General features: G+C 32.0%; 1 protein-coding gene and 2 long non-coding RNA genes across 5 annotated transcripts in view; 1 reads left to right on the top strand and 2 right to left on the bottom strand.

Annotated features, from left to right (window-relative positions):
* The window catches only part of LOC101895325 (protoheme IX farnesyltransferase, mitochondrial), a 39136-nt gene that overhangs the window by 18385 nt on the left and 5288 nt on the right, over positions 1 to 15463 (top strand). The window contains exons 4-5 of one of the 3 annotated variants that reach the window (XM_059130528.1): positions 7721 to 8775; positions 13898 to 14140. The exons of 1 other annotated variant lie outside the window; for it this stretch is intronic. In XM_059130528.1, coding sequence (XP_058986511.1) covers positions 7721 to 7740 — 20 coding nt within the window. In that variant the 3' untranslated portion in view covers positions 7741 to 8775; positions 13898 to 14140. Of the gene's footprint in view, positions 1 to 7720; positions 8776 to 13897; positions 15246 to 15463 lie in introns of those variants that run through there. One more of the 3 variants, XM_059130520.1, reaches the window with a different exon arrangement.
* Positions 10295 to 11673, bottom strand: LOC131806455 (uncharacterized). Its single transcript, XR_009344045.1, has 6 exons — positions 11536 to 11673; positions 11371 to 11462; positions 11040 to 11275; positions 10763 to 10945; positions 10538 to 10697; positions 10295 to 10422 (listed from the first exon to the last, which is right to left on the bottom strand). It is a non-coding gene; the product is annotated as an uncharacterized LOC131806455 (long non-coding RNA).
* On the bottom strand, positions 11664 to 12175 carry LOC131806460 (uncharacterized). Its single transcript, XR_009344049.1, has 3 exons — positions 12051 to 12175; positions 11858 to 11927; positions 11664 to 11787 (listed from the first exon to the last, which is right to left on the bottom strand). It is a non-coding gene; the product is annotated as an uncharacterized LOC131806460 (long non-coding RNA).

Here is a 15463-nt window from a genome sequence, read left to right as displayed (position 1 = left end):
TTCGCAGCCCTTTTGCGTTTCTGGCCAGAAACTGACGGTGACGACACAAACTCATCTAATTCTTGGTATTTCTCAAACAATGTAGAGAAATTCTCAAATCGGAGTGATAGTGAGGAAAAATCTTTTTTCATCGATGTCTATTCCGACTGCAAATCCTTTACAAAATTATAAAAGTCTGCAGAGAGTTTCCTACATTGCACACAACACCAACGAACACCAACATTATTTCTAATTGTGTCTACGACTTTTGCATTAATCCTAGCACATTTTGCATGCCATTGATTAAGACAAAACCAACAGGTGACACGCAATTCATCCTCTGCAACAATATTACACAATTCAAAAGGGCACGACATTTTATTTATTTTAATTATAATTATTTCTTTTTAATACACAAGTTACAACTATATTTTTCAAGATTAGATCTGTAGCTGGAAATTTTTTTTATTTATTTATTTTAATATTTTTAATTTTGTTTTATTTTACTATTGGCAACTCTTATGAGATGACAAACAAAACAAGACGATAATTTACAACAACTAATTATCTAATGTAACAAAAGAAAGAGGATAAAAGGAGAATGTAAAACTACACAATTTGAAAATTGATATTACTTTAAAACACAAAACAAGATTTTAAAACACTACACCAATTATCACTTTGATTTACAAAATCACTATTGAACACTTTTAAACACTTTTTACCAGATTAATTAATTTAATAAAACATACAACGAACAATTTTTTTAAAAGCACGGAGCACCAAAATTTTTTAACACTAATCACAACAGGGTTGCCAAGTCATTGATGCGGATCATGATGTGTACGCGATCCCTTCGTAAAGGGAGGTCGCCCCCTCGGTCGGCAGGGGTGGGAATGTGAGGCGTGGGAACGTTCGATGAAAAAAAAAATATATATCCCTTACCAAGAATCGAAGATATTCTAGACCAACTAGGTCGTGCAAAATATTTTTCCTGTCTGGATCTAATGTCTGTCTAACTGTCATCAAATAGAATTGAAAGAGGAGTCTAGGAAATAACTTCATTCTCAACGAATGAAGGATCATTGCGCTTTAAACGTCTCCCTTATGGAATCAGGGTAGCGCCGAAATCCTTCAAAAGAATGATGTCAATAGCATTTTCTGGTCTTACGCCTGAACAGGCATTCCTGCATATGAATGATCTCATTGTAATGGATGCTCAGAAAAACATATGATTTAAAATCTTCGGGATGTCTTCATGACGTGCAGAAAATATAATCTGAAGCTGCATCCTGATAAGTGTATATTTTTCAGGCATGAAGTAACCTTTTTGGGTCATAAATGCACTGACAAGGGAATTCTTCCCGATAACTCAAAATATGAGACCATCCAAACATATCCTACCCCAAAAAGCGCGGACGAAACTAAAAGGTTTGTTGCCTTTTGTAATTACTACAGAAGATTTATACCGAATTTTGCAGAATACTCCCTGTCATTAACAAAACTAGCTAGGAAAAATGCAAAGTTTATTTGGACTGAAGAGTGCCAAAAATGCTTTGAGTATTTAAAGAATTCACTTTTAACCCCAAGAATTCTCCAGTACCCCGATTTCAATAAACAATTCTGCATTACTTCCGATGCAAGTAAATATGCATGCGGTGCCGTGTTAAGCCAAGAGCATAAGGGTGTACAATTACCCGTGGCATATGCATCGAGATCCTTTACCAAAGGTGAAACCAGCAAATCTGTAATTGAACAAGAACTCGCAGCAGTACATTGGGCACTAAAATACTTCAGGCCATACATATATGGTACAAAATTTTAGGTGAGAAGTGATCACCACCCATTGACCTACTTGTTCTCTTTGAAGAATCCATCTTCAAAATTAACCCGGATGAGATTGGACCTCGAAGAATATGACTTTGAAATACAGTACATAGAAGGAAAGGACAACTGAATTGATTTCGACCATATTAAGAGACTCTATATGGTAACAACGCGGTCTAAATCAAAGAAAGGCCAGACACAAAAAGCTAAAAAATTAACAAGCGTATCAGACATTCCTAGGGTCTACGAACTACTAAATGCAAAGGAGGTAAAAAAGTGGTGAAATGAATGAAATGAATTTAGAAAATGTAAAGATTGATGACCTTATTGCTAATGGAAACTTTGATCTAAGTCAATTCATTCCTAGGTTGGAGAAAATAACCGGTAATAAGGGAATATTCAAATTGCAGCTCTCATTAAATGAGGATTTATTCAATATGATTCGAATCAATGATTTCAAAAACTGTGCGAACCAGTTATTAAAGAAACTAACAATAGCGTTAACGCCAAAATTAGAGAAACGAGCAGAAAAGAAAACTACAAACGTATAATAATGACCCATTATACGGAGGTCACCCTGGCATCAAAAGAATGACAGAAAAACTCCGCACTAAATATCGTTGGAAAGGAATGTCTATAGACATCAAAAACTATGTTAAAAATTGCAGTAAATGCCAAGAGAACAAGTCCCTTAAAAGGACGAAAGAACCTATATGTATAACGGAAACCCCAGCAAGTGCCTTTGATATTCTCGTTTTTTATACAATAGGTCCGTTTATTAAGTCAAACAGCGGTAACGAATAGGCTGTGACAATAATATGTGATCTCACCAAGTACCTGGTAACTATACCAGTACCCGATAAAACGGTAAAAACCATAGCTACGGCAATATTTGAAAACTTTGTACTTACATATGGACCAATGAGAAAAGTTTTAACTGACAGAGGAACTGAGTATAAAAACCAGACCCTGCAGGAACTTTTTAAGATGTTGGATGCGAAACATGCCCCCTCGACAACATACCACCATCAAACAGTTGGATCCATAGAAAAGTCACAGAAGACATTTAATGAATATATTCGTTCTTATGTGTCATTGGAACGAACGGATTGGGACGAATGGCTTAAATATTTTACATACTGTTTTAATACTACTCCATCAACAGTCCATGGTTATTGTCCGTATGACTTGGTTTTCGGCAAAATTCCGACTACCATTGATTCTCTTGGCCTAAACACTGTAGATCCACTTTATAATGTTGACTCTTATGAAAAAGAAGTGAAGTACAGACTCCAAATGGCAAGACAACGAGCAGCCAAAATGATTACTCAATCAAAATTCTCCAATAAATTACAATATTACAAAACGGCCAATCCTTTACACGTACAAATGGGAGATTTAGTACTAGTAGAGAATAATGGCGGCCATAAATTGAAACAATTATTCAAAGGCCCCTACTCTGTCGAAAATATCGGTTCTAATGGGAATTGCTCACTGTCATTGTCGGACAGAAAAAGTATTGAAGTACATAAAAACCGTTTACAATTGTTCAATGCATTAAGCACTAAATTGAATGAAGAACCAAAATATTGAAAATACTATTTTTTTAACTGCCTCTTAAATATAACTCTGCCTCTAAAATATACGTACGTATAAATTTAGCATATACATACAATAAATTATAATACTTACATACTTATACTTACATAAAACATAAATAAATACCTATGAAAATATAATAATATAATATATAATAATAATATATATAAACATACTTTGATCTAAATCCACTTTAGAGCATTTAATTCTTCAATTCGACTTAATAAAGTAATATATAAGAATACATCTATTAATTAATAAAAAAAATAGGTATATATGTAAAATAATGAAAAAAATATATTAAATCACTTAAATTAAAATTTAAGACCCCAAAACAAAATTATATAAAATTCTATTTGATTTTTACAAACCATAAATTATATTTTAAAAATATCGCTTAAGTCAAAAAAAATGTTCTATTATTCGTTATTCTCATATAATAATTTTTTTACTACAAAATATATTTTGGAAAACAATAATTGTAACCGTATTTAACAAGTAATTATTAGCATTGGCAAGCTATAAGAATATGAAAGTGAAACGTATAGATGTAAAGACAGGACAACCTTAGAAAATTTGGTAAGTTTTCGGTATTCAGAGGGGGAAAACTGATTCATGTTTCCAAATAAAGGAACAAGAAAGTTTACGTTTTGATTTATGTAGACGATATTATTATAGCCAGTGAAAGTAACGAGGAAATGAAAAAACGTTACGAGAGCTCTAAAACCGAACTTTGAAATATTTTTTATATTTAGTTTTTATGGGTGCATATTTCTGCCACTTCCGACCGAATAAGCTCTCATATTTAGATTTGAGTAAACTTTTTCGTCAATAATTGGGTAGCATTGTCTCACCGACGTAGCCAAATATTTCGGCTAATTTTTTCAAACAAAATATTTAAAAAATTAACAGACTAATTCGGTATTAGTATTATAACTTCAAGTTCTTAGAGGACATAAGCCACCATTTGATATTGCCCTCATATAGGGTAAATCTTAATATCCGGAACATCACTGAACCCAATCCCGATTTCCGACAAAATGGGCTGTAATTTAACGTTTTGGTTTTTTATTGGATAAAAATTTGCTACACGTAAATAAAAGGACCACGCTTTGGATGTCAATTTGATTGGACGTCGGATCCTTGTGCATACTAATGAAAACACCATCATCAGCAAACGTTGAGGTGAGAGTTTCATTGCTGGTGGGCATATCGGTAATAAATATGGCGTACAGAATTGGACCTAAGATACTACCCTATGTGACTCCATCCAATATTTTTCTCGAATTTTAAAGTACGTCTTTCTATTTAACAACAAATGTGCAATTTGACAAATACCTACAAAAAAGCTTATGTGTGTTTTTAGGTAGAGTTTCGCAACATTTGTGTAGAATTCCAAGATGCAAAACTCTGTTAATGGCTTGGGAAATGTATATAAATAAAAAAATGCACGAGAGCCACGCAAATAAGATCTTTTTATATAAGAAGAAAACGAATGTAAAAAACTTTCTTCAAAACACGATGCTATTTTTCGCATTTTTCACAGCAAAATTATATCTTCTAAGAAGCGCGTCTCTGCGAAATAAACGCATTTTTACAGCATGTTGGAAACACCAGATCTAAAACTCACCCTCAGAATAATATATTGTAAGAATATTGACAACACTTATATTGGTGACCACCTTCCAAAAACATATGCATTCATGTAAAATGTGTGAATAAGGGCAAATTGCGACAAATCTAATATGCCTTTAATTCATTGTCTATACTGGTACACGCATCTAAGAAACTAGATTCTTATTTAAAATATATTCATATAAGAAAGTCACACTTATAAGAAAAAATTAAATGTTTAATGAGTTTCTTGTATGTGTGATCTACTGTATTATTTTTCGACATCATAAAGTAAAGATTATTTTATATACCTCAAATAGTATAATACAAATTGTTCTGCCAAATTGTAAATCCCTAAGTCAAATAATGTGGGCTGTTCGTGATTTCAACAGACAGACGGACATCGTTAGATCAACGTAGTATTTTATGGTGATTATGAATACGTACTCAATACACAACCCATTCAATTATTAACGATCGACATTCGATTTGTATACACATAGATTGGGCTACATGCTAAAAAGGTAAATGATAAAATGAAAAAGCGAAGAAGTCTAAAGACTACCTCACTGTAATCATTGTCAGTTTGTAGCGTTTAGATAACAATTTGTACTAAATTTTATATAAAGTGTGGGAACATTCGAAAATGGACAGTGTTTCGAAATACGTAATATATAGACTACCAGAAGTACTAAATTCAGTATGGAGTTTAAAAATGGAACTGCAATTATGAGTTTAGGTATATAGGTCACTGTTGGTATATAGAATATGGACAATGGTGTCTCTCTTATATTTTGTACACGATAATGAATAGTGAACGACAAGTTTGAAGTGTGATATAGGAATAAGGTTATTAATATTGCCAATGTAGTTAACGAAGTAATGTGGGGTTTGGTCATTCCAACGAGAGGTAATTTGGCATCTGTTTTAATCTTAATCCCTTATTTTGAATCTATATATATGTATGTATATATATATATATATATATATATATATATATATATATATATATATATATATATATATATATATATATATACATATACATACATATACATATAATAGTAATATTCTGTCGATCTCTACAACATTTCCCATGTTCAAAATTGAAGTATATATATATATATATATATATATACGCTCGTAGTGTTCCGCATTTACGGAACGGTACAGAATACTACAGTACAGTATCATAGTGTTTATTTTCGAACGCTGTTGAAAACTGGCAAAGTCCCACGCGTCCTCCCAGTATGCGACGACATCAAATATATATAAATATTTATATAAATCGTATTTAAGTAATTAAACTATGCATTTTAATTTGCAATATATTGATTATTTATTACAGAATGTATTTCTATGACGTCGGAGAAAACATTTAATTAATTAATCCACACCAAAGACAATTATTCTTGTTGTGTTTTACTAACTATTGGTTTGTTAGAACACGTAAAGTAGGCTGAAAACTGAAAAGGCGGCAAATACAAATGCCCCCTGAGAAAATGTCATTACCTTTGACATTATATACGAAGTACAAAATCGTTTTAGAGGTGCTCGAAATTACCTAAGGAGGAGAAATATCTCTCGTGTTACAAAAAATTAATATAAACTCAATTTAATGAAAACGAAGTTTGAAATTTAACAGTATGTTATCATGGTGTCGGTTTTAAATGTGCAATAATACAAAGAAAACAACATAATTTCAACAAATTATTATAATCTTAAAAATGTTTATTTGTACATTTTATTTTAAGGTTTCCACATTATTTTTTTAAATTGAAAGCTGTCAAATTTTGGAATGCTTTAAAGAATCGTTGTATAGGAGAGACCCTTTCAAATTAAACAAAGTACACATATACAATTGATATACTACAATTTGCTCTTTGTACATGCGTTGTCGCGTTTCCGTTACCGCGAAAATTTTCCTTTTTTTGTCGGCGTTGTCGTTTTGTGAAATATCTATTAGGGACATATTTTAAGGATTGGAGTTAAAAAATAATTATTATTAACATTATACAAAAAATCTATCAGAGTTGAAGTTGTTTAACCTTCGAAATTTTTACGTTCGATGTATTTTAATAACATTCATATTAAAGCATGTGTTCAACATTTGTGGTACTCAGGAATAGAGTAAAACGGTACAGAAAAAGCAGTACTGCTTTGGGTAATATAGTGGACTAATTCTTGTCTTCTATAATTAAAAAAATTAAAAATGAATAATGTAAATTTGTATTTTGATTTCAATTTAAAAAGGATGTTGTTTTTTTAACGATGATCTCATAGCGATTCCTAGAAGTGTTGAAACATTTGTGTCAGTAGCTAAGAACTGTACATTCAAAGGAAGGATATGAAAGAATTAAAATTAAGCCTTTTAGGAAGATTTATTCTGTGTTTGGAATTGGACAATATAATTTCCAAAAATGTTCATTTTTGAAATTAAAATAATTTATTGAAAATTTATTGTTGTGGATACATTTTTTGACATATAATTAGGATACTAGAATTATATACAATAGCAAATTTAATTATGGATCTGCGTGAATTGTACAGTAGGGCCCCGACAAGCGTCGCATTTTTAAAACTGTAAGATCCGATTAGCGAGCTTAAATTACAAGTTGTGTAGGTTGTGTCTTTTAAAAATTTTGCAACGTTTGGCAACACTGATCTTCACCTGTACGGAATTACCTTTTCTTTGTTGTAGATATTTTAAATAAAACCTAGTGAACCCTACAACATACCAGATGTCCTGATTTAAGCTGTAATATAATTAAATTATTTTTTATCTGGCTGCAGACATCAGATTTGCATTCATTTGCAATGGAGATGCCTGACACCCCTCCTTCAAACTTCAAATTCTTTTCCGCCATTGCCAACAACAAACAACACGATGACTGCCATCAAAATGAACGCAAAAGGCAACATCTTGAAATGCACAGTCACCAGTAAAAATAAACATTACCGATCTAAAAGAGCGATTATTGAATCATAATCCTGACGATCATATCAAATTTGGAATTCTAGGTGCTCTAGCGGACGGCAGCTTCTGCCGAAAACAATGAAAATGCAAAGACCCGCATAACCAAAGATGGGAGACACAAATCCAAAATATTCTGGTGCCCGCCAATTTTTGTCTTCAATGTAAATATGATGACGTTGATTGAGTCGCCGAAAGCATCAATTCCTCAATCCTCATTTAAAATTAAAAATGTAAATAAGACAAAGAGAAAATGAGGGCAAAAAACATAAACTTCTACAAATTCTCGCCAAAAGTGCTAGAATAAGACTCAATTCTGTTCCGGGATCTCCACGCAGTTTCTGACATCCAGGAAATCAAAGAAGAGTTGGATAGTTTAGTTCCTGACACAGTGGCAAGTGTTTCAAACATCAAGACTCCAATATTGATACTGACCTTTTTTGGTATCATTATTGCCAGGGTAAAGGCTAGTGAGATTACCCACATAAAAGAACTGAATAGACAGATTCTCAAAACCGAAAAGAAAAGATCGTGATCCTTAATGCCGCAGATGTCAAGGTCACGGTCACATCTCCCGCATCTGCAACTGTCCATATAAATGTGTTAAATGTGACAAAAAAAACACCTTCCCGACAGACTCATCAGAACATTCCTGCGTCAATTGCGGTAAATCAGGTCATCGGGCCAACTGGAGAGGCTGTCCGTCATATAAAGCCTTTGTCGCAGACAGACGGAAAAAAGTCGCCAACGCAGTGGAAGCTAAATCAATCGCCCAAAATAACGTGAGTAAAGCACTGAACATGTCTTTATTATCTCCAGGTAAGACGTTTGCCAGTCATTTTAAAACACCTGTTAAGAGATCAGAAACTTTTCAGAAGCCACTTCTAATACAACAATTCCTTGAACTTGCCAATTTATTTCATGAGCCCAAAGTGCTTTCTCTAGAACAAGAAATTAGAATATTTTTAAACACTTTCCAAAACAAGTCAAAGGCAGAAGCAAAGCAATAATTCTTAAGGCTTCTCACAAAAGTAAAATCTACTTATGGTCCATAAAACCTTTTTATTTCTTACACTCAACGTACGCTAGTAGACAATGCTGATGCTAGTAGACAACCTGAACTAGAAAATATGCTCCACCGTGAGAACATAGATTTTGTTTTCATTCAAGAATGCCATCTGCGGAACAACAAGAAAATGTGGATTAATGGCTATAACTTTATATATGACAACTCTCCTGTTGGAATAGCAGTAATTGCAAAAACAAAAAAAAATATTAAATTTTCCAGAGACCCTCGAAACGACGTCGGTAGTGGTACGTCGTTTATTCAAATAGAATATTGAGAAACAACAATACCATCAAATACCCTCATAGGCTCTGTTTACATTCCCTGCAGTATGCCTGTAAACAGTTTTAAATCTGATTTACACAAATTGCTACATCTTTGTAAAAACTTGGATGGATTTATTCTTGGAATGACCTCAACTCAAAAAGTACCTCATGGGGCGATCTACAGGAAAATTCTAATGGCAAAACACTGCACGCATGATTGGCTAATAACCCACTAGATGTTACACGTCTTAGTGGTTCCACCCCAATTGGTTCCTCATTTTTGGACCACTTCCTAATTTCCTCTCATTTGGTCAATCCCGGAATCCAAAACTACAATCTACAAACGCTGCCAACATTCTCCGACCACTTTCCCATTAAACTGGTGTTATCATTTTATTCCACACACCTAATTTTGAGACAGCCAAAGTTTTTCACCTCATATAAAAACACAAACTGGAACGATTTTCGACAAGAGCTAGATTTAATGTCTACGCAAATTATGCCGCAACCAATAGGAACCTATTAAATGGACAAATCGATAATATCATTGAAAACTTTAACAGCGAAATTCTTCCACTTCATAACAACCACTCACAAAAAATTCCCCTAAATATTCATAAACCGCCTTTCTCCGACAGGGTTCAGAATTTTCTCAGAGTTAAATACAGATGACAAAAGGAACTAAAGAAGATTTTTCACCGTACTGGCAATAGGGTAAGCCCTGAGTACTCAATTCTTTCCCAGCAAATCCAACTTAAAATCATCATCTGAGATCTAATCCTTACTGAATCTGCGCAGGCGTTTAGTAATTGAAAACCATCCAATCCATTTAAAAAAGTTGCTCAATTTACCGGAAAAAATAAATCAATATTTTGCCAAAAACTTCAAATTAAAAATGAAACCATTACAGAAAATTCAGAAATTGCTAATAATTTTAAACAATTTTATTATGAAATTTTTCAAGAAAATCTGCCCACAAATTCTGTAAACGATCTTAACTCTAGAGTCACAACATGCATCAATGCCGCTCCACTGCACATCGATTCATTTGATGATAACTTCAATTCATTGAACAAGTTATTTTCACTTCACCAACCCTGAAAAGATAAAAATCGCAATTGCAAATCTCAACCGTAAAAAATCATGTGGCCGGGATGAAATTTCCAATTTTCTCATTAAAAAGTTCCCTGATATTGTTATAAATTTGCTTACCTGCCTGTTCAACAACTGCATTAACAATGGATATTTCCCATCACTCTGGAAATTGGCGAAAATGATCCCCATAAAAAAGAATATGATTAATGACAATACCTTAGACAATTGTCGATCAACATCACTACTGTCCAACATCGGGAAGTTATTTGAGGCAGACCTAAAATAAAGAATGGAAAACTAATTAACAATTAGTTCAATCTCATCGTACCAATTTGGGTTTACAACATGCACTACTGAAGCTCCATAGTGATATAACGTCAAACCTAAGGAACCAAGTGTCTACTGCAGCGATTTCCTTAGATATCCAGAAAGAATTTGATTCAGTATGTCACGCAGGAGTACTTTACAAGTTAATCCAAATTGGCCTAGACACATATCTGGTCAAGTTGATGGTAAGTTTTTTCACTGCACGAAAGTTTTTAATTAACATCAATAACACGTCGTCTGCTACGGGCTTAGCAAAAGGTGGGTACCGCAAGGAAGTATTTTAGACCCATACCTCTTCATTTTTACACTGCTTAATTTAAGCACACAACATTTCGCCCAAAAACACCTTACAAAACGCTAGAACTCATCTCCAGAGCATTCATGAATTCTTAAAAAATGGGGAGTGAAAAACAATGCCTAGAAATCAGTAGCAATATGTTTCCGGATCGCTTCAGGAAAATGCCCCAGAAACAGAATTGAGATTCCTTTTAAAATCACCCTCAAATACATGGGTATTACTTTCACCAACTTGTTGAAGTTCAATGAACACGCACGGTCCGTCATGCAAAAGACAAAAGGTATATTATTAAAGTTTTCATATCTATTAAATAGCAAATACCTACTTCTCTATAAAGTCGCAATCAGATCTATCTTTGCGTACAGATTTTCGATCTGGGTCTCTATTTCCCCAATAGTGGCCAAGGAGTTAGAAATTCTTAAACGCAAGATGTTAAGAAAATGTATCAACAAAAACTTCATATCACAAAAAGAGATATTGCAATACTTACATATACAACACTGCTCGGGTTGTGCCATTTTGTAAGCATATCCAAAGCCACCAGAAGAAAATAAAGAACTCGAAAGTAATGAAAACTTACTACTGAATGAAGTCTACCAAATGGAAAAGCACACATCGTGGTTAGAATCATATTACCTCTCTCCTATTGGTATATTAAACGAACCAGCCACAGATGTCCCCAACGAAAACACACTACGTCAGTTTTATAACAAATCAGCACCTGGCAACCATAGAGGTTGAACTAAAAATATAAAATTAAAAAATATTTATGTATATTTTGGAATATTTTTTTTACAATTTATAATACTCACCAATAGTTAGATTAATAAGCTCTAAACAGTACCTGGGCTCAAAACAGTACTTTAGAACCGGATTTCAAATCTGTGATAAAAAAATTAATAATAGTTATTTAAATAATCGTCATAGACTACTATGACCTCTGTTAGTCAAATCATTTAACAGAACCTTGATTGTTATTTAGTTTTTATGTTTGTTTTTTTTTACCTTATATATTTATTTACAGACATTCTCGCTCGTTGCTGTTGTTATATGTATAAGTACAGCTCTGCTCAAAAACAAGAGCCCGTTGACCACACAATTTTTCTTTGTTTGTAGAAAGCATCAATGAATCAGTGTTAAAACGTTATTTATTTACTGTTAGATATTAGATTCATTAATACTTTTGGATCACCTTTATATTAAAAAAAAAGAATTTAACAAAATATTATAATATAAAGAAAAACAGAATATTAACTTTCTCTTAAATGTTCTCTTTTGTGGACTCATGTGCTAGCTCATGGTTTTGAGCAGTGCTGATAAGTGCGATTGTGCGAGAGCAATTAAAAGTATTAACAAAAGGGATTTTCCGGTGCACTGGTGCTCCTATATAAATGATTGAATTACCGCAACCTACCTTAGAGGTTGGTTATAAAATTTCTCGCGGTTCCTGTGTTCTTCTCAATAAATTGAAATCAGAATTCTTCTGTTAATTGATAACGCACCAGGACATCCAATTTCTATAGATGACTTATCGTAGCATGTAAAATTTGTTTTAATACAACGTGCCTATAGACCAGAACATAATTTCCAACTTTAAATTTTACTATTTACGACAAACTTCTGGTTTCAATAGATCAACAAAATAAACTCTATGAAAGACTTATGGAAAAACTACACCATAATTTTTATCAACAGTATTTATGTTTTTGCTTTTTTTAATATAAAATCTAAAAATAGCAACTTCTTCATAAATTTTACAACATATCTCCCAAACTATTAAATTTATTATAATGTTAACTTACAATGACTATTTGATAAAAATTAAATAAAAATAAAAAAAAAAAACTGTCCGTGTTAACAGTGTTTGATACGTATGTTGTGAAAGGAATGTGAAAAAATAACCCTGAAACAACACACTACAACAAAAATTTTACAACTTTACAATGTAAAACTTGTAATATTTTATTGATCTTTATGCGATTATCTGATTGGTTCCTTCTACACATAAGTTTCAAAAGCATAGGGCTACAATATTGCTTAAAACTGTAAATCAAAAATCTCACAGGTTTCTGGGAGCCCTTAGCCCCTTTTATGGCGAAAAAGACTGGTTTATATTACACCATAAAATCAGAACTACAGTTTAGGTATGTACTTTCAAAAAGTGTTGTACAAATTATTACAAAATGTCCGATAAACCAAATTCCATTAAATGAGATCGAGTCAAGTTGATTATGATTTATAATCAGCCAATAATTTGAATATTTTAATTATTTTTCAGAAAACAATCATCTAATATTGTAATAATTTTCGAGTGAGAATAAACTTTACTGGAACGTTATGTTGCATACACGCCTATTACCGGAATAAATGTGACATTTCGTTTATTTTAACTTTTTTTGTTTATTAATTTATTCAAAAATTAAATAAACGAATCGAGTTTTTGCATTTGTCTTGATCGTAATTTTGTCAGTACATTCCTCAATCCCTCTATACCCTACTTTCTCAAACTTATCCTACTTTGTATTCATAGTGCCTAAAACATTAAGAAAAATGTAGAAAATATAAATTCTGCGAATTTTTACAGTTTTATCGCTTTATCGAAAATCGTTGTTATTTTTGTTCCAATTTATGAATTAAACTGGATCGTTTTGAGAAAATCTTACCGGAGAAAAGTCTCATGTATACTAAACAGAGGTAAAAAGCAACAGTGATATTTGGAACACATTAATAAATGTCATAAATTTAAATATCTCTAATAAATATTAGAGTATTATATATATTTTATTTCTTAATAAAGTAAAAACTATATATATAAGTGTTTATAATAATTAATTTTTTTTCTTTATTTGCAGCTTACAAATTTTACAAGGACTCTAATAGTGGAACATCACGAAAGCTTTTTCGTTTTTCGCTCCTACATCTGCCGTTACTAATGATTTTGTTCCTTGTGAATAAAAAGCGATGGTTTTTCACAGAAACTAAAGAGGATACCAAAAAAAATGAATTAGTAGATAAAAATGTCGGTAGCTTCATAAAATTAAATTTGCCACACATAAATGCTTCACCTCTAGAAGCATCACCGAAAACTGTGTAAATACATGTACATATACACGACTAAATATGTTCTGCAATGACAAGTATTACACAAATGTATGTATTTTTTGTTATTGTTCATTCTAGTGAAAATTGAAATAAATGTGAAAAACCTCGCCAGTATGTTTATATCATTGATCAATTTACCTGTTTTCAACTCGTACCTTACTGACAAAAGTATCCATTGTTGACCATTTCTATAAATTGTAACCTGGCGATTACATAAGACAAATTGATTTTAATTTGAGTTGTGTTTACTGCATTTTTGTTACTGTTGAGCATTAGCCAAGGGCAGGAATGTTAAAACAATTTCAACATTAGAAAGAAACTAGAAAAAACAACTGAATATTGCTAAAAAAACAATATAAAATAATAAACAAACACAAGAGATCAGAAAAAAACAAAATGTATGCTTTTCATTTATTATTTTGTTTTATTTCTTTTAATTGTCGGAACCTTTATAGGACAATGTTTGGTATTTGACAATTAATACATGTGTGTTTTGTGTTTTGTAAACGCAGAGTAAGGGTTTCCATAGACAATGCAATTGAGTTAAAGTATTAATTGCAATATCATAAGTTAAAAATATTTTGTTATTTTATCTTTGTAAACATGCGATAGTTTTTGTCATAACTAGTGGTTGTTGTAAATTGTTGGATAATGATGGTTATACCAATATATTTTTAAAGTGAGAATCTAATTTAAAACGAACTGGATATAAGTACTTCGGAAGCGAAAAAAGAATCAGATCTCCTGGGAAACAAATCCTGTGGAAGACAAAAAAGAGCTTCACGATAATGGTAAGGATATGAAGATGCTGGAATTCGTACAAAAGAAAAACAAATAGATGAAGCAAGATTTACAAAATAAGTCCGTTAAACATTTAAAATATAAGGTGTAAAACGATTGTTTTGTCACTGGTGTCAGACAGGAAAAATATTTATCAGCTGTGGAAATTGAAATGAAAAAAATCAATTTCCAAAGCTTTTATACTTACAAAAAGAAGACAAACAGCAAATGTGAAGAAATCTGTTGTTAAATTTGACCAACGGAAGTCAAAAGAGGCGCTTATGTCCACAAAGCCTAAACAAAGGATTATACTAAAAAGTTAAGTCAATTATTTTCTCAGCTACGATGTAATAATATTTTCTAATATTATGAATATAAAATTTTTTTCTTAATGAAAAATCAATATTTATATTTTGATGAATTTAATATTGAATTGAAATGGTGCAAAAGGATGTTTTAGTATGATTTGTACAAATGCCAGAAGTATGTCATCAATAAGTAAGTTCAGTAAGTTTAAAACTCTTATTGCATAATGT

This window comes from Musca domestica, unplaced genomic scaffold (genome assembly GCF_030504385.1).
Source record: "Musca domestica strain aabys unplaced genomic scaffold, Musca_domestica.polishedcontigs.V.1.1 11, whole genome shotgun sequence".
NCBI classification, from domain to species: domain Eukaryota; kingdom Metazoa; phylum Arthropoda; class Insecta; order Diptera; family Muscidae; genus Musca; species Musca domestica.
Note: the sequence above shows the minus strand (reverse complement) of the source record. Positions and strands in the feature narration are given on the sequence as shown.